We start from the raw sequence: 21,940 nt of genomic DNA, 5'->3' as shown, positions 1-21,940 counted from the left end.
ACCCACATGTACTGCTTAAAGTTAAACGCTGACTGATATGTGCAGCGCTACACGAAGTTGAGCACACCTATTATTTTTTGCAATTCTGTTACTAGCATAGTGATGCAAAAATTACCTCACATTTATGATTTACGAGGGGTACAGATTAATGCAAAAAAGGGAGAACAAACATGAGAGGAGGAGAAATGAATATGTAGTAGAGAAGAGGTGCACAGTAAAAGTTCCTGGACACAGACTATATTTACATTCCTGTGTCTTGAGAGAGAGAACAGTGGAGATGGACTATGGAGAATGTGATGCTGGATATACACCGTACGCCTGAACTGTCCGAATGGTGCTCTACATACAGCAGTCTGAAATGTCATCATGTCTAAAACAGGGACTTTGGCTAGACATTATGTTCTTTTTGGAATTAGTCTATGCCAAGTGTGTGTTTTAGTGTGCCAGTGTCTTATGAAAGCCCATAATGCATTTCACCTCTGTAGCAGTCAAGACAGTCAACATTACATCTCAGTTTGCTTTGTTCTAAATTGTATATGAGATTAGTGTGTCCTTCTATTGCAACTTTCATATTTGGGTCATTCCGTGTCAACTCAACCAGAGGTCCCCGGCTAAAAATTTTGATTTTGATCTTCTTTTTTTTTCTGGTGAAAGAAATACATACATGAAGAAGAAAGCCAAAATAATAAATGTCATGGAGGTATATTTACTGATTAATCCACTATTTTGTAGAGGGGGATCAAAATGACAATATTCACCTGTGATTTGGAGCCAATTTAGAGGGGTGTAAAAATGACTTTAGAAAGATGGCAGCATCATTCTTTTATTTTTACACAGAGCTAAGTAGGTCTGTTAATAAAATCTGTTGACTTTAGCAATCTTTGTTGCATTACATGCCAACAGTGAAATTTTAAAAAATGTGAAAAAAGCACTTCTTGTGTTTTTTGCTCCAAGTTTGCATGCCTGTAACTCAAGAATTATTGAGTTACAAAATAGTGGATTACTCAGTAAATATACCTCCATGACATTTATTATTTTGGCTTTCATCACCATTTAGGTTCGTCTTTCTTCAGAAAAAAAATATTAAAGGGGTGGCTGATTATGATTTCACTTTTTTCACTTTAGTTAGTGTGTAATGTTGCTGTTTGGGCTTAAACAACATCTTCAATGCTCAAAGTTCAATGCAAAGGTAGATATTTTCTTTTACAGAATTCTCTGTTTAAGGACTATAACAAACGGCTGGTAGGGACTACAATGAGCTTCTTCCCGGGTTAGTGATATCACTTACCCTAAAATTTACATAAACCCCGCCCCCGAGAACACGCAACAAAGGGGGCGAGGCCATGTTATTGCAATACAGCACGTAACACAAATGCAATAGCATGTCATAAAGCAAGATGACAACATAAGTTATAACCATAATTAAACTAAACTATACCTGTTCTGTCTTCATGCAGCATATATTCTCTGTAGGCATCTTACAACAGTTCCCACACAAGCGATTTATAGATTATCCTGACAGAATATGCTAATCAATGACTTTAAGATGGTTAACTCCACATCAGCTACATAAATTCATCAACTAACCATTCAGAATGTCCTGTTGCATTCTACATGTTGTCACTTCTTCTTGAGTCTCTCCATCATTGTCCGACTCCGGTTTGAACATATAAGGCTGAACAGTTTCTGACATTTTCAGTGAGTCTGCGTGAAGTAAATCGGCGCTGCTAACATGAGCTCTTTCTTGAAACTCCGCCCTCTTCTTGGGAGCAGCAGCTCATTTGCATTTAAAGGGACACACAAAAACTGTTTTTGCTCACCCTCAAAAAGTGACAAATTTAACATGCTATAATAAATGATCTGTGGGGTATTTTGAGCTAAAACTTCACACACACTCTGGGGACACCAGAGATTTATTTTACATCTTGTAAAAGTGGCATTATATGACTCCTTTAACAAAATCAAAAATTTGAGCTGGGGAAGTTTCCAAAATGTAATTGATTTGACATGGAATGACGCATTTGACATGAAAAAACATGAAAACGATATTCTAAAAACACATAGGAAATTCCAGAGGGAACCCATTCCAAATTATCCTTCCAAGTTGTCCAAGAAAATTAAGTGCAACGGTCGGGTTCAATCAAATCCATTAATTTTTTCCATAGGGGAATTGATTTTGAACTTATAAACCTTAAAAGACAGACCTACTGTGAGCTATGAGGTTGTTAATCAATGGCATATGCTTTTGTCATCAGTCTGCATTATTTAAACTTATTTTTAAATAATCACAGAGGAATTCCTGGTGAGAAACTAAATTACCCATGATTCTGCAGAGAAATCTCTTCAATCAGAGAATTGAAACAAGCAAATCTTGTTAAAAGAACTCTTTAGTGCCCATGAAGCACTGCAAATGATGTGAATTGTATGAAATTAATTGAAATTATATGCATATTTTGCAATAAATATGCTTCTATATGCACAGTCAACATCTTTAAATCAGTCGTTTTTTTATCTGTCGTTTTTAATTTGTCATGCACAACTCTTCATAGTTCTTTCCCTTTAAAGTCAGCATGAAATCATAATTCACAATTCTCATTTTTTATGGAATATTGAAGTATTTATTAAAAATGATTTATCTGTGCACATCTTTTTTTTTAAATTCATGCGTCTTTGTATTTGTTAATCAAAATAACTTCCCTTCCCTGTGCAGCAACATCTCTTTTCTTTTCTGATGATGTGTTTGATGACCCAAGGGTGGGTCACATGAGATTGACCAATAGCAACCCACAACCATCCAATCAATTCCTGATGGATAAATTTAAGTCCCGTCCTATATTTTTTCTTGTTCATGAATCCGTTTCACTCAGATATTCATCACAATATGGAAATAAAAGTCTATCACAACTTCTGCTTTAAGTCGACTTAATTACAGTCATGTACCTTTGTTTTTTGTACAAGTTTGTGACGATGTGATTCACCTCATAGCTGGTTGGTTTGAATCATGGCTTTAATATAGACTTTTAAAAAAAATCTCTGTGGGAAAAATGATTGGGAAAAATACTTCCGGAACCAAGGCAGCTAATAAAGTTGGCTGGCACTCTATTGGGACGCAGCCAAAGACCCTGAATTTTTTAAATCCAAATTTAAGGCCAATGTCAACAATTAAAGGTTAAATCCGAGATATCCAGACCTCTCTAAATAACGTTAACTCAAGTAAGAACTGCAGAGATGTGTGGAGTCCTTCAACCACAACCTGCTACATCATGCATGCAGAATCAGGCAGGAAGGGGCCACCCACAGAGAATCATGCATTAGTTTATTTGAAAGTGTCATGTCAAGTTGTAAAGCAGGATTTCTGTCATTTGCGCTTTGCAATGCTTGCTTATAATACCACATCAGAAGCAAAAAAGCAGCTTACGAATGCATAGCTAGCATAATGTGAGCATGTTCCAGCAAATAATGTGCCCACTGTCTCTTTTTCTGTCTTTCCATCATTTTATAGGCAGTCTTTATTGTCCACTTCCTTTCCGAAACTCAGCATTATGTTGACACCTCTGGCTACATGCAAGTCTGCAGCTAACGGATGATCTCAGATCCCGTCACATGATTTCTGACTCTTTGAATGGCTGGTCAAATAGAACATCAGACAAGAGAGAAGTAGAAGTTATGACAGTCAAAGAGAGGAAGTTAATGCAGAGAAAGAACTCTATATGTGTGACTATGTATGAAGCCTAAAATTACTTGTTCCTACTTTAAGTTCACATTAAAAACTGCACGCCTAAATTCACAGCCTCAACAACAGCTCACTGTGATTTTAAAACAACAGTTGCTTAATAGTGTCACATTTCACACTTGCTGAAAACCACATGAAAAAAAATCAAGAGGACGGCTTGACATTGACATCAGCAGTCATAGTCTAATAAAAGTCTTTAATGCAAGAAAGAAATCTCACTTGAAAGCTATATTTCTCAGCGTTTTCATGGTAGTAATTTGTAAGGCAAACTGACATTAACATCCCTGGTTTGTTTTACAAGACAATACTACATCAGTAAACACACAAACCCAAGCCAACCAACACACAAACAAAGAGCTTTGAGGTAACCTATTTAAAAGGAATGAATAGAGCAAAACAGCGATACTGTGTTTTAAATAACTTCGGACACTGACAGCGCAAAATAATGTGGTCTTTAATTCACAAGAAGAAAGGGATTAAAAAAACTGAAAGAAAAAAAAGGAAGGGAAAAAGCATATGACTCGCATTGTATCTCACCGTGGAGACCCCATGGCCTTTCAATTAGAACCACATGCTCACAGAAGTCCGACTCATTTCCACGAATCGATTCTTTTGAACAGTTCATTTCAAAGAACCGGTTACAAAAACAGATTCAGCGATTATTTTATTTTATACTGTAAATGCGTCATTATGTGGTTTCTGACATCCTATACACACTTACATTTATTTTCTACATTTATTTTTAATTTCTACATTTATTTGCACCCATGATTCAGCTCACAAAAATCATTTATTTACCTTTTTATTTACATTACACAGTACTTGAACTAATTGACATCTTTTGGCTGAAAACGTTTCTCCACGTTTTAATAAAATGGTTCAAAAATTCAACTCGTGTGTTTTGATAAAATCAATATCAATATTTATGATATTCCGCAATAAAAACAACTCCTCACCATATCAGTGAAATCCGCAGCTCACTCCAAATATTGCTCTTATTATCATCTCATCCACCGGTTCTTAGGAATCGAGCCAAGCATGCATTGAACAAATCGCTTTTAACCGATTCACTGAAAAGATCCGACTCAAAAGAACGAGTCGTTCACTAATCAGAAATCGCTTGCTCCTGCAGCAACAACCAGATTTGAAGTAATGACAACGGTGCTTCATAATAACTGGTGGAATTTGTTTGAAAGACAAAACACTTCAGATTTGATGTGTCTCTAAACTACAGAAAATGTAGCTTATTTTCCCTGCCACATATACACGCTCAAACTGGCAACCCAGGATGTGGGGGAGACTTTGCTTCCTCTGAAAGTTGGCACCGTTTGTGCTTTTGTGGATAAAGAAATTGGTTTAAACCGAACACTTGATACAAACTCGCATAATACTTAAACATTTGCGGCAATAAACAAATCACGGGGAGATCACATCACAAATTAGACCCTTTAATCGCGCGTTTTTAGAAAGCAACAGGCTGCGTAAACACTCACCGGTGGTTTGCGTCTTTTTCTCCGCGTCCTCCGCTTACCAACCAAACACAGCACCGATCATCATCATGAAGCATCTACACAAACACAGAGGAACTCAAGTTTTGGGCCACTCCTTCATGGCTGAAAACACACACACAACTTCTCCCCACTGTTTCCGCCCAGCGCGTGCTGCTGCCTACAACCCCATCACATTCACTGGAATAACATTCAAAGCTTATTTCTTTTATATTGCATGCAACAGTTCACTAGGTCTCAGCAGTATCACATCTCTTTAAATGAGGGAAGTACAGCTCAATGTTTTGAATAAGACGTGATATCTTCTAATTCGTTTTTTTACCCAGTTTTTCTTCCTCCACCAACACAACGGACTCTTCGTTCCCTTTATCCGGGACATTCGTCTGTGATGCAACGTTTCCAGATGTGTGCGGCTGCCTCGAGCTGAGCGCAAACATCTGTCAAACTCTGTAGACACTAGACAGTGTGACAGAAAAGCTGAGCTTTGTGTCAGTGTGTGGAACAATAACAGACATGTCAATCAGATTTAAATACAGATAAACTCAAAATGTACTTTTTTTTTTTTTTTTAAAGATTACACTTTAGGATGATTTCTATTGGTTTTTATAAGAGTTGTGTGGGATTTATGTAATATTTTTGTTTATTTTTTATTACTGGTGCTTTGTCTAAAGACAATTTTCTACTCTGTGGGGAACTTGAAAAATTGTAATTTGATTTCTGGACACTGTGAGAGAGAAAGAAGTGTGCTACAGACCCACTAAAGCCAAACAAAATTCAAAGCGTAGAATTACAATGATGAAAATAATTCTAGAAAGAAAACCCAAACATTGTGATATTAAGAGTAGTTTATGATGCATTTAAAGACAAATGTTTAATTTTTCAATCAGGCCTGTATGTCTAATCAAAAAACATTTTCAAACTAAAAAGAAACTTAAAATTAATCATTAAATACGTATAATAATCAAACCAAATAAAAATGTCAACTTTTTTTTTTTTTTTGCTATTTAGGTTTGTTGTTTTTTTGTTAATGTGGTCATATACAGTGCTCAGCATAAATGAGTACACCCCCTTTGAAAAGTAACATTTTAAATAATATCTCAATGAACACAAAAACAATTTCCAAAATGTTGACAAGACTAAGTTTGATATAACATCTGTTTAACTTATAACATGAAAGTAAGGTTAATAATATAACTTAGATTACACAAATTAGGGTGATGCAAAAATTAGTACACCCCACTGAAAGTCTCTGGAGCAAAGCTAAATTTTTAGAATACAAATGTCTAATTTAACAAGAATTCAACCACAGGTGAGTCTAATTATTCATTACACAGGTGTTCAGCAGACAGTTGACTATAAAAAGGTGTTAAACCCCTTCCCATTTCATGCTGTCAGCAATGGCACCACATGGAAGAGAAATGTCACAAGACCTGAGAAAGAAAATAATTTCTTTACACCAGAAAGGTGAAGGCTACAAGAAGATCAGCAAAGCTTACTGTAATAGAATACTGAGAGTATTGAATACTGTACAAAGAATACTGTAGCAAAAGTGGAAATTTTTTTTTTAAAAAATGGAACTGCAACCATCTCACAGAGACGTCCAGGTCGTCCATGGAAGTTAACACCTCGACAGGAGCGTCTTCTGATGAGAAGGGTTGAAGAAAATCGGCATGCAAGTTCACTGCAGTTATCTAACGAAGTAGTACACAATATGGCATACACTGCAGAAGAATGGCATGCATGGGTGCTGTCCATGAAAGAAGCCTCTCCTAAAGCCCAGGCACAAAAAAGCCCGCCTAGAGTTTGCCAGGGCCCATGCTGACAAAGATGAAGACTACTGGGACTCTATACTCTGGAGTGATGACACCAAGATAAATGTTTCTGGAACTGATGGCTTCAAAACTGTATGGTGTTGCAAAGGTGAGGAATACAAAGAAAACTGCATGGTGCCTACAGTGACACATAGTGGTGGCAGTGTCCTTGGCTGCAGGAGTGCTGCTGGTGTCGTTTCATTGATGGCATCATGAATTCACAGATGTACTGCTCTATACTGAAAGAGAAGATGCTACCACCACTCCATTCCCTTGGTCGTCGTGCGCTTTTCCAACATGATCCTAAACACACATCTAAAGCCACTGTTGGATTTCTGAAGAAAAACAGGGTGAAAGTGATTCAGTGGCTCCTGATCTGAACCCAATCGAACACCTATGGGGAATTCTGAAGAGACAAGTTGAGCATCACTCTCCATCCAGCATCCAGTCTCTAAAAGAGCTCATTCTTGAAGAATGGAAAAAGATTGATGTTGCAAAACGTCGCCAACTTGTTCATTCCATGCCTAGAAGACTTTGTGCTGTCGTTAAAACTCATGGAAGCCATACAAAGTACTAGATGTAGTAGTTTTTGTTGTGGGGTGTACTCATTTTTGCATCACCCTAATTTGAGTAAAACTGAAAAATGTGTAATATAAGTTATATTATTATATTAACCATACTTTCATGTTATAAGTTAAACTGATGTTATATTAAACTTAGTCTTGTCAACATTTTGGAAATAGTTTTTTTGTTAATTGAGATATTGATTAAAATGTTACTTTTCAAAGGGGGTGTGCTCATTTACGCTGAGCACTGTACACTCAAAAACAGTTTATTCATTCTTTTCTCTGTTTAAATATCAAGCCATTCAAGTACATTGGTTACCACAGAAAACACAAACCAAGAAAAATACAAACATTGGAAACAAATCTAACATATATAATACACAGAATGAAATATAATGTTCTCATGTTTCTCTGCTTCTGTGCTTAATTCTGTCAAGATACAGTGTACTGACACTCTGAGGGAAGGAGCAACTGTAATAACAGATATACTTTGAATGAAGAGAAACGAGTGGTGTGTGTTTTATTTTCCAGTTGTTGTCTAAGAACACTGCTCCAAGTAGACTCTTTGCTACAACTCGGCAGAGAGTCGAGGCACTCCAGTCCCTGGCTTCAGTTGGGCCTTCAGTCATCTCACAGCATGCTGAGCTCGATCAGGCGTCCGGCAAACACCCCTAAAGTGCCAATAATACACACCGCCATGAACACGCATAGAAGAATGTGATCCAGGACCATAGCAACAAACTTCCATTCCTCTGCGGCCTAGAGGAACAGACAGAGGGAAAGACACAAGTAGTCAGATGAAGGAAGAAGAGGAAAGTACTTCACAACTCCTGTTCAAAGAGTTGCAGGAAGAACAAAAGTTGTGAAAGCTAGAAGGTCAAATTAAGGAGAAAGAAAGCATGATAGAAAAGTATTGCAAAAAATGATGGAGATAAATGTTCTCACATTGTTGGACTCCTCGTCGCTTTTCATGGTGTCTGCGATGTATTTAACACCCTCGATGGCACTGCGTACATCAGGATTTTTGGTTATGGGAGAGTGGTAAGTGACAGAGGCTGGCATGGGTTTCCCTGAAATGTCAGAGATGTCAAAATCGGCAGGAAAGAGACGCTTTTCCTGTCGTTCCTGGGATGGTCGCTTCATGGTGGAGAAAAACATCAGGTTTGGAATGGTGTCTATGAAGATCTGTAAGGCAGAGCAGAGTTAAAGCCACCATGCATCTCTAATCAGAATATCAACAGGTTTATCAATAGTTCAAATTAGGCAAAAAATACAAATACCAAAAAATAAAATCGTACTTCACTAGCAGCACCAAACGAGACTGCAAAAATAATGATTCTCAAAAATTGTTGAAAACACTCCAAAACCCATGCTCACTTTAAATTTTTGGAGCCATCTGAATTTTGAATGTACCTTTATTAACCCTTTAAGCCCGAAGTGTACCACCAACGATGCACCAACCCCGTGAAAAAAATCATTATCAAATTACTGAGCAACCACTGACAAAAATAACACAAAAATAGGCATCATTTTAAAGTTTTTTTTTAATGTGGGTTACTCATTTGGTGCAAGTTAATTTGTGCATTCTGCGTACGGTCGTCCGCCAGAAGCTAGTTATTTGAATTTTCTTACAAAAACGCATCGCTTCCCTTCAGAAGGCCTTTATTAACCCCCTGGAGTCGTATGGATTAATTTATTTTATGGATGGATGGATTTTTTTTTTTTTTAAATTTGGGTTCCCATTTACAACCATTATAAACCTTGGAGAAGATAGTCATATACACCTAGGATGGCTTGAGGGTGAGTAAATCATAGGATAATTTTCATTTTTGGGCGCCACCTAGCTTAATTTAGTAAATCGAGGGAACAAATTAGTAAGTCGTGCGCATGATTTAATTTTTTTTCTTGTAAAAAGGGTCTAGTGACACCACTGGTAACACCTTCTGAAGATAATTAGCAATAAACTCTCATGTCAAATTTCTCTGACTTTTCCCCATAGAACTCAAAAGGAGTAACAAAGCTGCTCTTTTCCATACGTACCTTGCGGACCCAGGCAGGCATGGTGTGTGTGCTGGGGGAGCGGTGGTGTGTGTTGATGACAATCACAGTGATGATGATAGAAGCGATGACAAAGATCATGGTGAAGAGCATGTATTTGCCGATGAGTGGAACAGCACTGGAGGTGGAGGGGATCAACTCGACAATCACCAGCAGGAACACAGTCAGAGAGAGCAGGACAGAGATGCTCAGGGTCATCTTCTCACCTTCACGCAACACGAGACAGAAACTAGTAAAGTTCAAAACGTCCATCAAGCTCTAAGTACCTATCATTAGTAATATACAGTACAGTCCAAAAGTTTGGAACCACTAAGATTTTTAATGTTTTTAAAAGAAGTTTCGTCTGCTCACCAAGGCTACATTTATTTAATTAAAAATACAGTAAAAAACAGTAATATTGTGAAATATTATTACAATTTAAAATAACTGTTTTCTATTTGAATATATTTCACAAAGTAATTTATTCCTGTGATGGCAAAGCTGAATTTTCAGCATCATTACTCCAGTCTTCAGTGTCACATGATCCTTCAGAAATCATTCTAATATGCTGATCTGCTGCTCAAGAAACATTTAATGTGTACAGATGTACAAAATATTTGTGTACAATATTTTTTTTCAGGATTATTTGATGAATAGAAAGTTCAAAAGAACAGTGTTTATCTGAAATCTAATCTTTTGTAACATTATAAATGTCTTTACTGCCACTTTTGATTGATTTAATGCATCCTTGCTGAATAAAAGTATTCATTTATTTAATTTCTTTTCAAAACAATAAAAATAAAAATAAAAATTCTTACTGACCCCAAACTTTTGAACGGTAGTGTATAATGCTACAGAAGCTTTGTATTTCAGATAAATGCTGTTCTTTTGAACTTTCTATTCATCAAGGAATCCTGAAAAAAAAAGTACACAACTGTTTTCAACATTGAAAATAATCATAAATGTTTATTGAGCAGCAAATCAGCATATTAGAATGATTTCTGAAGGATCATGTGACACTGAAGACTGGAGTAACGATGCTGAAAATTCAGCTTTGCATCACAGGAATAAATTACTTTGTCAAATATATTTAAATAGTACACAGTTATTTTAAATTGTAATAATATTTCACAATATTACTGTTTTTTACTGTATTTTTAATTAAATAAATGTAGCCTTGGTGAGCAGACGAAACTTCTTTTAAAAACATTAAAAATCTTAGTGGTTCCAAACTTTTGGACTGTACTGTATTTATCAAGGACCTGTCATGTTTTTTACATTTTCAACTTTCTTTAGTGTGTAATGTTGCTGTTTTAGCATGAAAAAGGTCTGCAAAGCACAAAGTCACTCAGAAGGGAGTTATTCTCTATATCAGTAAGCATTGTTTCTCCCTGAAATGCACTGATTGTAGTTTTGACTTTCCTTCAGGGAACATACACGTCACAATATTCCTCATTTAAATAATTACCGTCCAAGGCATATGCAAAAAAATGGGCAAGCCCTAGTTGAGTTGCGTAGCGTGTGAAAAAAAAGTGATTAAGGTAAGGGGCGTGACATTACTGAAACGCGCTCAATCACAATACACTGGTCCATGGGTACGTTTCCTTGCCAACTAACATCACAAGTTCCGTTGTTACTAACATAGTTCAACGATTTGGTGTTTCCCGAAACCATAGTTCAAACAAACATTCGCAAACTGCATTGCAAACTTGTGTGGTTGGAACAACAGCTCTCAAGCTGTGGTAAGAAGCACAGTTTCTTGTATAACGTAGACTTAACAAATCGTTATATTGAGCAAAATAAGCAAGCTGACATTAAGTACAATGTATATATTTTATATATATATATATATATATATATATATATATATATATACAAATGTCATTTACATAATTTAGATTGTCAATAGATTTTAAGCACCGTTTTTGAAGAGTGCGCATGTGCGTACGTGCTCTGGTACGTAAGAACAAGCTTATAGAGACAGAACGCATTTTGGCCATGCACACACCGGGGGGGGGGGGGAAATAATCCAACCCCCTCCATTGACTTTGTATTGCGTGAAGCTGCCTCCTCGTCAATTCTTGCTTCTAACAAAAGACAGAACAATGCCTAACAGCTGCTGTGTGACAGGGTGTACAGCAAACAAGCTAAAAAACCCAGCACTAAGTTTTTATAAGCTACCGAACTGTAAAAGCCAGCCTTTAAGGACACAAAAGTTGATACAGGCAATAAGATGTGAAGCATCAGCAGGAAGAATGGGTAAATTGTGGGATCCTGACACTCAGTATGCTTATGTGTGCAGGTTCACATAGTGTCATGATCCCAGCCTGTGTTCCCCTGTCTAGTGTTAGAACTTTTGTAACATTTCCTGTCTTGTGTCATGTTTTGTTGTCCTTTGTAGTTTTTCTTGTTGATTAGTTCCTGATTGTTCCAAGGTTTGTCTTGTTTGCCAATCACCTCTTGTGTATAAATACCCCAGTGTTTCTCATGTTCCTTGTCTAGCGTTGCCATTATATGGTTGTATCGTGTGCGTTTGTTGCAGCTTCATGTTCATGAGCCTGGGTTTACTTGTTCCTTGTCTACAGTTATTTTAGTTGTTCTGTTTTAATAAATTTCTACTGCATTTGAATCCAACGCCTCTTGTCTGCAGGAGCAGCAGCGTTACACATAGGATGGTGAAATAATCCTTTGACATGGTTAAAAATAATGTTGTTTTTTTTTTTTTTTTAGCATATCCTGCCATCAATTACGTTCCTCTCCAGTGGGTGTAGTTCTCAGAGTAATATGACATGTTGCACTCTGTCTCAATTGCCCATATCCACTTTTGTGTCCTTAAACGCTTGTTTTTTGGGGGGTTGACAGCTTATAAAAACTTAGTTCTGGGTTTTTTTAGCTGGTTTGTTGTACACCCTGTCACACAGCTTTTAGACATTGTTCTGTTTTTTGTTAGAAGCAAGAAATGACAAGGAGGCAGCTTTACGCATTACAAAGTCAATGGAGAGGGTTGGCTTTCCCCCTCCCCCCCACCCTGGTGGGCGTGGGTTTTCAGATTATGACACGTGTCACTCTGTCTCTATGATTGAATCTGAAAATAAAGCAAAATAACTGAGAAAAATGAGAATTAGACCTCTAATGCCATGTCCGTAATTTATAGCAAAAAAACCTAGCATTAATTCGATCTCAAACGGATTCATTTATAGAAGTTATAACTCCACCACTTGCGTGACATCATTCAGCAACGTGGCTGAATGACAGGTTTATGACAATACGGTTTCGGGAAACAGTCATGACTAGCTAGTTGATTTTTTCAACGATGCATGGTACTATGATAGTGAAGCAGCGAGTTATGTCGTTGTACAGGAAATGCACCCCAGAGTGTTACTGACAGACTGGGAAAAGAGTTGCTGCATTAATGTAAAATATGTGAAAAATAATGTGTTTTGAACATTCATCTATGAAAACCTATTCTAGTAGAGCCCAAAAACAAAATCAAGCCTTTGTAAAAGGGCATAACAGGCCCGTATTAGGGGGCAGTGCCCCCCCAGATGACACAACGTGCCCCCGTAATCGTAGCTATCCAGCAAACTTCCGATTGAGAGCAAAAACCTTATCTGTGGATCTGGCTATTTAGCTTACATATTCCATAATGAAATGTCTTCTGCAGCATTTAGCTCATAGGAACACTATCTCTACAACGGTAACTTTAAATTACACTGTCTTCAGAAATATGAAATAGAAATTAGGCGGAGTGTGTGTAAAGGCAGGAACACACCAAGCCGACGGTCGGCCGTCGGGCAGTTTTTCTTCATCGGCCGACTAAGTTTTCTCAAGGCCGAAACACACCAAGCCGAAGCTGACGAACTAGTGGCGACGAAAGCAGACTGTGGGGTTGGCTCTCGTCAGCAGCGTCTGTGTCCACAGCTGGCCTGACACACCAAACCAACGCTAGACAGCCGACGGCCAAGTAGCACGTCAGTTCCGCGCCTGTGTGAGATGAAATGCCTGTCCGAACCAGCAGGCGGCAGTAGCTGAACAGCCAATCAGAATGATCAGATGGCCCGACGGACCGACGAGCTCCAACGCAGATTCAACATTTCGAATTGGCCGAAAAGCCAACGAGGACCAACTTCAGCCGACGGTACGGAACACACTGAAGGCAGGGACACCAAGCCGACGGTCGGCCATCGGGCAGTTTTCTCAGTGTGTTTCGCACTGTCGGCTGAAGTTGGTCCTCGTCGGCTTTTTTTCGGCCGGGGTAACTTTGGACACAGACGCTGCCGACGTGAGCCAACCCCACAGTCTGCTTTCTTTGCCACTAGTTCGTCGGCGTCGGCTTGGTGTGTTCTGGCCTTAAGGCCAGCGATGGACTTGAGACTATTTTCTCACTCAAACCACTGCCTACCTGCTGCTGCTTCTGATTGCTTTTAGAGGGGAAAAACTGCACATAACTACTGGTCTAGGATCAGTTAATATTAGCATATTGGCGAAACATATTTGGCAAACGATCCAGTGCGTATCTGTGTTTGCGTTTTGAAGAACGACAATGTATTTAACGCGTTATTACACAAAACGGAACTTGAAACATAATTAGACCGTATTTATTAAAGGGTTAGTTCACCCAAAAATGAAAATTATGTCATTAATGACTCACCCTCATGTCGTTCCAAACCCGTGAGACCTCCGTTCATCTTCAGAACACAGTTTAAGATATTTTAGATTTAGTCCGAGAGCTTTCTGTCACTCCATTGAAAATGTATGTATGGTATACTGTCCATGTCCAGAAAGGTAATAAAAACATCATCAAAGTAGCCCATGTGACATCAGTGGGTTAGTTAGAAGTTGTTGAAGCATCGAAAATACATTTTGGTCCAAAAATAACAAAAACTACGACTTTATTCAGCATTGTATTCTCTTCCGGAATCCTTTCCATTGAATTGATTCCATTGAACTGATTCCATTGAATCCTTTCATCTGTCGGCGTTGGTAATGCACTTTTACGTCGCCGTGGTTGTTTTTGGCGATTAGGACATCCGCGACATGCACACTTACGCACCATTTTAAAAAATATAGCAATACCAAAATACAAACAATGTAGAATAGCTTGAATACAGCGTGCGTCTCCCTCAGACTGTAAACGAAGCTCTGGCGCACCAGATAACACGTCAGCAGCGTCTTACGTCAGCAGTGTCACTGCGGAGTCGTGAACCACACTCCGGAGCAGAAGGGGGCGGTAATGCACCAATAAGCTGGATGCCAACCGCCGTAAAACAGGAAAGAAGAAGAAGAAGAAGAAGAAGAAGCGGAGTCGTGAACGCAAATTGATAACAGACCCGGAAGAGAATACAATGCTGAATAAAGTCGTAGTTTTTGTTATTTTTGGACCAAACTGTATTTTCGATGCTTCAAAATGTCGCGGATGTCCTAATCGCCAAAAACAACCACGGCGACGTAAAAGTGCATTACCAACGCAGACAGATGAAAGGATTCAATGGAATCAATTCAGTGGAAAGGATTCCAGAAGAGAATACAATGCTGAATAAAGTCGTAGTTTTTGTTATTTTTGGACCAAAATGTATTTTCAATGCTTCAACAACTTCTAACTGACCCACTGATGTCACATGGACTACTTTGATGATGTTTTTATTACCTTTCTGGACATGGACAGTATACCGTACATACATTTTCAATGGAGGGACAGAAAGCTCTCGGACTAAATCTAAAATATCTTAAACTGTGTTCTGAAGATGAACGGAGGTCTTACGGGTTTGGAACGACATGAGGGTGAGTCATTAATGACATAATTTTCATTTTTGGGTGAACTAACCCTTTAATGGCTATCACTCGGAGACCTGCCGCCTTCAACTATTCTAATGGTGAGTACACTCAAAGCCTTTGTTACACTTAAATATGCTACAGATGTAGGCTAGCATACATATTTTTTACTGCTATTTGGTATGTATCGTTTTTATTATTGTGTTGTTCGAGGAATTGAAAAGCTTTTGTGCCTCCTTTTTGCAAAGTATATTGCCATAATGCAAAGTGGTTTAGTTTTTGGTGTAGTTAGATCTAATTAGGATTGACTATCTTGTGTTTTTGTGGTAATATAGAACTTTATTTCATTATAGAAGTCTATTTCATTAATAATAAATACGAGACATTATTATTTTGCCGAACGTCTGTTTCTCAGATTATAAAAATGTGTGCCCACCTATGGAAACTGAATGCCCCCCCATTCTATATATTCTGGCGACGGCCCTGGGGCATAATATGGCCTTTTTAATTCATTGGATTCAAATAAAGGCATTACCCCATGGTTATTTATATATAGCAAAAATAATTCAAATTACCATGATATAATAAAACAAAAATACACCATGATATAAGATTTTGGTCATACCGCAGACATGTACACACATACAAACACACACACACACACAGTGGGTTACCAGAGTCTGTGGGCAGGTAGAACACAAGCCCAGTGAGGAAGGAGAACAGCATGCAGGGGATGATGACGTTTACGATGAAGTAGAGTGGGAGGCGGAGCAGGAGGAAGTGATAAGTGATGTCGAGGTAGGGCGTATCTGGACAGCAAGCGTAATACACCCAGTGTTTCCAGTTCCTGTAATCCTTCATCACCCACTCCCCGCTCTCCATGAAATTACTAAGGTCTGGTCTGTCGTTGTCCTACACATACACAAAAAGATGCATTAATAACCTGTTTCATACAATAAACATTGTACAGACAACTTATTTTGCAGTGCGGAAGTAAGCTAATTTCCGTGAATGTGCGAGACTTCCTATTCATTAGCCACTATAGGTAAAAAACTAGAAGAATAACAAAGAGCAGTAAAAAACTGTACTTACAAGTACAAGCCAGTGCGTTTATGATTATGATAATACATTTAAATAATATTATAACAAATACCAGTTTGCAATATCAAGCTTTGCAGTATCAGTTGTAAAACAACTGGATGTGACTAACACCAGAAGCCTTACACATTTAAGTTACACATGGCCGTACCTGTTCTTGCGTTAAAATATGATAGATACTACATTCTGATGGTCATGAGTGGTGATCATGTGTGTGTTGTTATAGTTACTGGGTTGATGATGACAAGGTTGCCATCATAGGTCCACGTTCCGAGTTTCATGCTGCAGTTCTGCAGGTCGAAGGGGAAGTGAAGGACCACGATCTCACAGTAGCTCTTAAAGATTGCTGGGGGAGTCCATGTTATCATACCCGTGTGCTCCAACAAGACCTTTGTCTCGTGGACGATTGCAAAGTCTCCATCAGCACTGCACATACACAAATAAAGAAATATATCAGATCAGGTGTAGGCACATTTCAATGCATTTATTTGACCTGATAGACTCACACTACCATACTACAGGTGCCACTCAGATAAATACAGGGAATGAGTGAAAGCCAACTGGACGAAGTGACTCATACTTGTTATAAAGCACTAAATCAGGCTTCCAGATGTCGGTGGAGGGAATTCTGATCTTCCTGATGCCACCATAGTCATCAGGATTCCACTGCAGATTCACATCCTTCCATTGCTGAACATGAAAAAAGGAGAAAAAGACTGAAATATGTGTACTGACTCCTGTATTGTCTCCACGTGGGTACTGTCATTTAAAAGTCAGCAAGAAGCAGAAGTTGCAATCATTTTTTCTTCCCTACTGTGACATGTATTCAAGTGAAACGGCTTCTCAGATGAGAAAAAAAAAAGTAGGACCTGATTTTATCCATTGAGAATTGATTGAATAGATTGCATAGATTGAATCGCATGTGAGTGACAGGATTTCTTTTCTTTTTTTTTTAAATACTGCAGTATTTATTGTAAATGATTTATCCATGCACATCACAATATTTTTTTATTTCATGCGCCCTCATAATAATCAAAATAATTCCCCTCCCAATTGCAGCGACATCTCTTCTGATCACGTGTTTACTGGCACAAGGACAGGACAACCTGCCACTCACATGAGATCACAGCAATAGCAAACCACAACCATCAATCAATTCCCACTGGACAAAATCAAGTCCTGTACTTTTTCTTGTTTGAGGAGCCGTTTCACTCAGATATACTTCACAAAAGGGGAAAAAAGACGTCAGTTTCATGCTGATTTTAAAGGGTTCTGTCAAAATTCTGTCATTAATTACTCACCCTCATGTCATTCCACACCCGCAAGACCTTACTTCATCTTCGGAAAACAAATTAAGATATTTTTAATGAAATGCGAGAGATTTATGACTCGTCTTCTGTGGCTTCTGTGTTTACGTTCCAATGCCAGCCCATTATTGGCCAAAGCTGATCATGTGAGCAGCACGACGCATGCGGTGATGCTGATGCAAGAGCCGGCCGATAATGAGTTGGCGTTCTGACGTAGAACCTGGAAGCGCTGGACGTAAACAACGTATGAGAATGACACAGAAGAGAAGAGAGTCATTTACCTCTCAGATTTCATTGTTCCGAAGATAAACGAAGGTCTTACGGGTTTGGAACGAAATGAGGGTGAGTAATTAATGACAGAATTTTCATTTTGGGTTGAACTAACCCTTTAAAGATTATGAGGGCACATTAATTTTTTTCAAAGAAATAGTGGTGTGTACAGATAAATCATTTATAATCAACACTGCTATATTCCATTAAAAAAAAAAAGAATTGTGCATTTTAATTTTAGGGTGATTTTATGGCAGCATTTGTTGTACTGCCTTTTATTCATTAAAAATGAACTTGGTTTGATAAAACAAAATCATTGCAAAATTCAATGAGAATCATCATTAAAAAAATAAAGACAATCCCAGGCACACCACAGTAAAGTGAATTAGTGATTTTTACATAAAAATAATGTATTTCTTTCATGCAAAATATACATTTTTTTATTTATTTTTCTTATAATTTGAAGTTGAAATGTGACCTGGGCATTTGTTGACTGGTTTCAAGTGACCCAAGTATTTGACAGATTAAAGGTGCTAAAGAGGATCTTTTCGTCGACTGAGAAACCAAAGACGTTAGTGAGTTTTTGAAATGAGCGCATGCGTAAGAACAACCCCCCTCCTTCACAGCTCATTTCGAGGGAACGCCTCCCAAAACTCGTGCACAAGTATTGGAACACGAGTGTTTACCACCAGCATTCGCTGTGTCGTGTTAGTGGATTCATTATGTCGGACTCACTGCAGGTAACTCATAATCTGCAGTTGTTACTCCTGTCTCCTGACAAAAACATTGCATGCGGCGCCTGTAGAGTGTGGAAAGTTACTGAAGCGTGCAGCCGCGCACGTCTCGCACAAGGAACGTCACGGCAGTGATTGACAAGCCAGAGGGCCAATCATTTACGCGATGATCGCGTAAACGATTGGCTGATGTTTTTAAGGCCCTACCTCGTGCAAAGATGATGTATATTAATATTATTACTTTCAGTGCACCTAATAAATAGTCTTTTATCAGTTAGTAAAGACAGTTTCAAGTAATATTGCAAAAATGTATAAAACAAAACATCCTCTTTAGCACCTTTAAATGTTATGGTACAGAATGTTGTGTTATTAACATTGCTTAAAGGGTTAATTCACCCACAAATTCTGTCATTAATTACTCACCCTCATGTCGCTCCAAATCCGTAAGATCTTCGTTCATCTTCAGAACACAAATTAAGATATTTTTGATGAAATCTGAGAGCTTTCTGACCCCTCCATAGACAGCAATTTAATTACCACTTTCAAGGTCCAGAAAGGTACTAAAGACATTGTTAAAACAGTCGATGTGACTGCAGTGGTTCAACCTTAATGTTATGACGCAATAAGAATACGTTATGACCGCAAAAACAAAACAAAAATAATGACTTTATTCAACAATTACTTCTCTCCCATGTCAGTTTTCTATGCAGTTGACGTAGTGAACGCAGCGCTTCCATGTTTATGTATGAACGGCGGCTCAGATTTCATCAAAAATATCTTACTTTGTGTCTTACGGGTTTGGAACGACATGAAGGTGAGTAATTAATGACAGAATTTTCTTTTTTGTGTGAACTGACCCTTTGTGTTCTGTGTTCATACAGGTCTTTTTTTTTTTAAAGTAAACATCTTGATATCTACTAATATCTACTTTGATAGAAGCACACAGGAACTGAAACAGCAGCTCAAACCCACACCTGCTTTAGCCGTACATTACTGCTGACAATCTGATTAACTTCATCCTGAAAATAAGAAAGGGTAGATAATGGAGGGTAAGAGAAAAGAAAGTTTATGGTTTTGCAATGTAAACTTTTTATCATGCAAACAAAACTTTAATCTGGATTGAAGAAATAAAAATGAACATAAATATAATTTACCACGCTGATAAGCTGAATGAGTTGTAGTCCCACAGTAACCACTACTGGATCTTTAAAATGGCTGACAGGACGAACAACTTTGTTATATCCGGTAAACAGAGTCTTTACTAATCTTGCCTCGTCTTCTGAGCACAGTGCTGGTCCTGCAACACAAGCACACACACTACTTCGATGCTCTGCGAGAATAAGTCATCACCCTACTCTTCTTACTCACACACAAACACACACTTCCATCCTAAACAACACACAGGATTAAAGTTGATGGAGTCAAGCAACTGCACATGACACACACACACACACAAGGACACACAAACTGATATCTGAGTAATGTGTCTATTCTTTTATAACCAGAACGGAAGTAATGCAGTAATTCTGCAGGTAAATAATCAATTTATTCAAATAACTGGGTTTCATTGGTTTGTTAAAATCATATTTTGTTTCTTATACATCTCTGAGACATTTTTGGGGAACAATAAAGTAAATAATTTTTTAAAAATGTGACCATTTCTTTTGCAATGTTTGATTGTTTTCCATTGTTCCACAAATAAGAATATTAGAAGTGGACTGACACATAAACGAATGAGCGTTTGGGTCCACTTGTACATTTACAGTATTTTACATACAAACATCAAACAAGGATCTTTTCAGGTTTAAGTTTAGGCCACAATATCACTTTGCTCTGATGAGCAGAGCCTTGACTTCAGCCTCAGCTAAAAGATTAGGCATAAAAGAAACAGAAAATGTATAGAGAGAGAGACCAGATGCTCATATTTATTAGCAAACAGCACAAAATTGACCGCTGACACACTGATCTCATATAATCCACAAACCACTTGAATGACGCCGGCAGGCCGCGCACTTGCACCTGTCAATCAAACAGGACGCATAGTATGCATACCATACACAGAAGCATAGAAAACATTTAAAAGTGTTTCAAAACTAAAACATTTGAAAATAACAACTTATCGCCATGGAGATTAACCTGTATCGGTGTCCAACAAAAGCTTGGGTGGAAAAGTACGATTATTCGCTTTCTGTACTTGTCACAGAGGTTAAATTTCTAGGTAAGTACACTGTTTTTCTCCATAATAACATAGATAGCCGTTAAACTAAAGCCGTTATAAATGTATTATAACTTATGGCCAATGTAAATACTTTGTTGTCTATTTAACAGGGCAGTTTCCCCTTGTAATATTCTAATAGAAAACAAAGTGGTTACTCACCAAACAGAAAAGGCAAAAACTGCAAAATCAGTATAAAGTTATTCATCTCCTTGTTATGTGTGAGAAGTCCGTGTAGTCTGAGCGATCAAATGATCTATAAGAGCACAGCTACAGTTGTCTGTGCGTCCTGACGAGCTGGAACAGTGTGTGTGAGTGAGTTGCACTATTAAACACGCATGTGGCACGAGCTGGCAGCTGTTAGAGTCAGCGCGAGACAAACATTGCTGCACGTGCGTGCTTGGTTTAAACTTAAAGCGCATGCTTTTACGGATGCAGTTGCACAGAACTATCAAATGTCTTAAATGCAACCATTTCAGTTCATCTAAACCTATTGGTTATCACCGTAATAATAAAAAACTGTCTAAAATACGTCCCCTGTCGTCCCCTTGCAGTTGCAACAAATTAAACTATCAATTATTGTAGAAAATGTGAAGCAACATTTACTGACGCTTTTGTAGATTTTATGTGCATTTAATTCTTTACATTCAGAAACCTAATTGTCGCACAATAATTTTTCTATATGGATACAAGTACATTTTATATCCTACAAGAGATTAAAAAAAAAAGTTTAAGGATGATCATTTAGATTTCTTGTAAACCAATATGCAGTGTTGGGGAAAGTTACTTTTAAAATTAATGCATTACTCCCTAAAAAAGTAACTAATTGCATAAGTTACTTTTTATGAAAAGTAATGCGTTACATTACTTTTGCGTTCCTTTTTCTCAC

At 37.9% G+C, this 21,940-nt stretch overlaps 1 protein-coding gene across 1 annotated transcript; it reads right to left on the bottom strand.

The window, feature by feature from the left end:
• Nucleotides 1-7,868: 7,868 nt before the first annotated feature.
• chrna1 (cholinergic receptor, nicotinic, alpha 1 (muscle)) lies at nucleotides 7,869-21,460 on the bottom strand. The gene is made up of 9 exons (XM_048200722.1): nucleotides 21,214-21,460; nucleotides 19,991-20,133; nucleotides 19,811-19,855; nucleotides 17,106-17,215; nucleotides 16,756-16,951; nucleotides 16,102-16,339; nucleotides 9,659-9,882; nucleotides 8,564-8,803; nucleotides 7,869-8,377 (listed from the first exon to the last, which is right to left on the bottom strand). Exons 1-9 carry the CDS (start codon nucleotides 21,257-21,259, stop codon nucleotides 8,249-8,251), a joined length of 1,371 nt encoding a protein of 456 aa, XP_048056679.1. The 5' UTR covers nucleotides 21,260-21,460; the 3' UTR covers nucleotides 7,869-8,248.
• Between the last annotated feature and the right edge of the window lie 480 nt (nucleotides 21,461-21,940).

The sequence above is a fragment of the Megalobrama amblycephala genome, linkage group LG8, assembly GCF_018812025.1.
Source record: "Megalobrama amblycephala isolate DHTTF-2021 linkage group LG8, ASM1881202v1, whole genome shotgun sequence".
In the NCBI taxonomy this organism is placed as follows: domain Eukaryota; kingdom Metazoa; phylum Chordata; class Actinopteri; order Cypriniformes; family Xenocyprididae; genus Megalobrama; species Megalobrama amblycephala.
The sequence above is the reverse complement of the archived record's forward strand: the minus strand, read 5'-3'. Positions and strand labels throughout refer to the sequence as shown.

Excerpts from the sequence above, each read along its gene's own strand:
- chrna1 (XM_048200722.1), bottom strand. The coding sequence starts at position 21,259 with ATGAATAACTTTATACTGATTTTGCAGTTTTTGCCTTTTCTGTTTG. Across the intron at positions 20,134-21,213 it reads GTTTTTGCCTTTTCTGTTTG|GACCAGCACTGTGCTCAGAA; the intron begins GTGAGTAACCAC and ends CTTGTGTTGCAG. Across the intron at positions 16,952-17,105 it reads GATTTAGTGCTTTATAACAA|TGCTGATGGAGACTTTGCAA; the intron begins GTATGAGTCACT and ends GTGTATGTGCAG.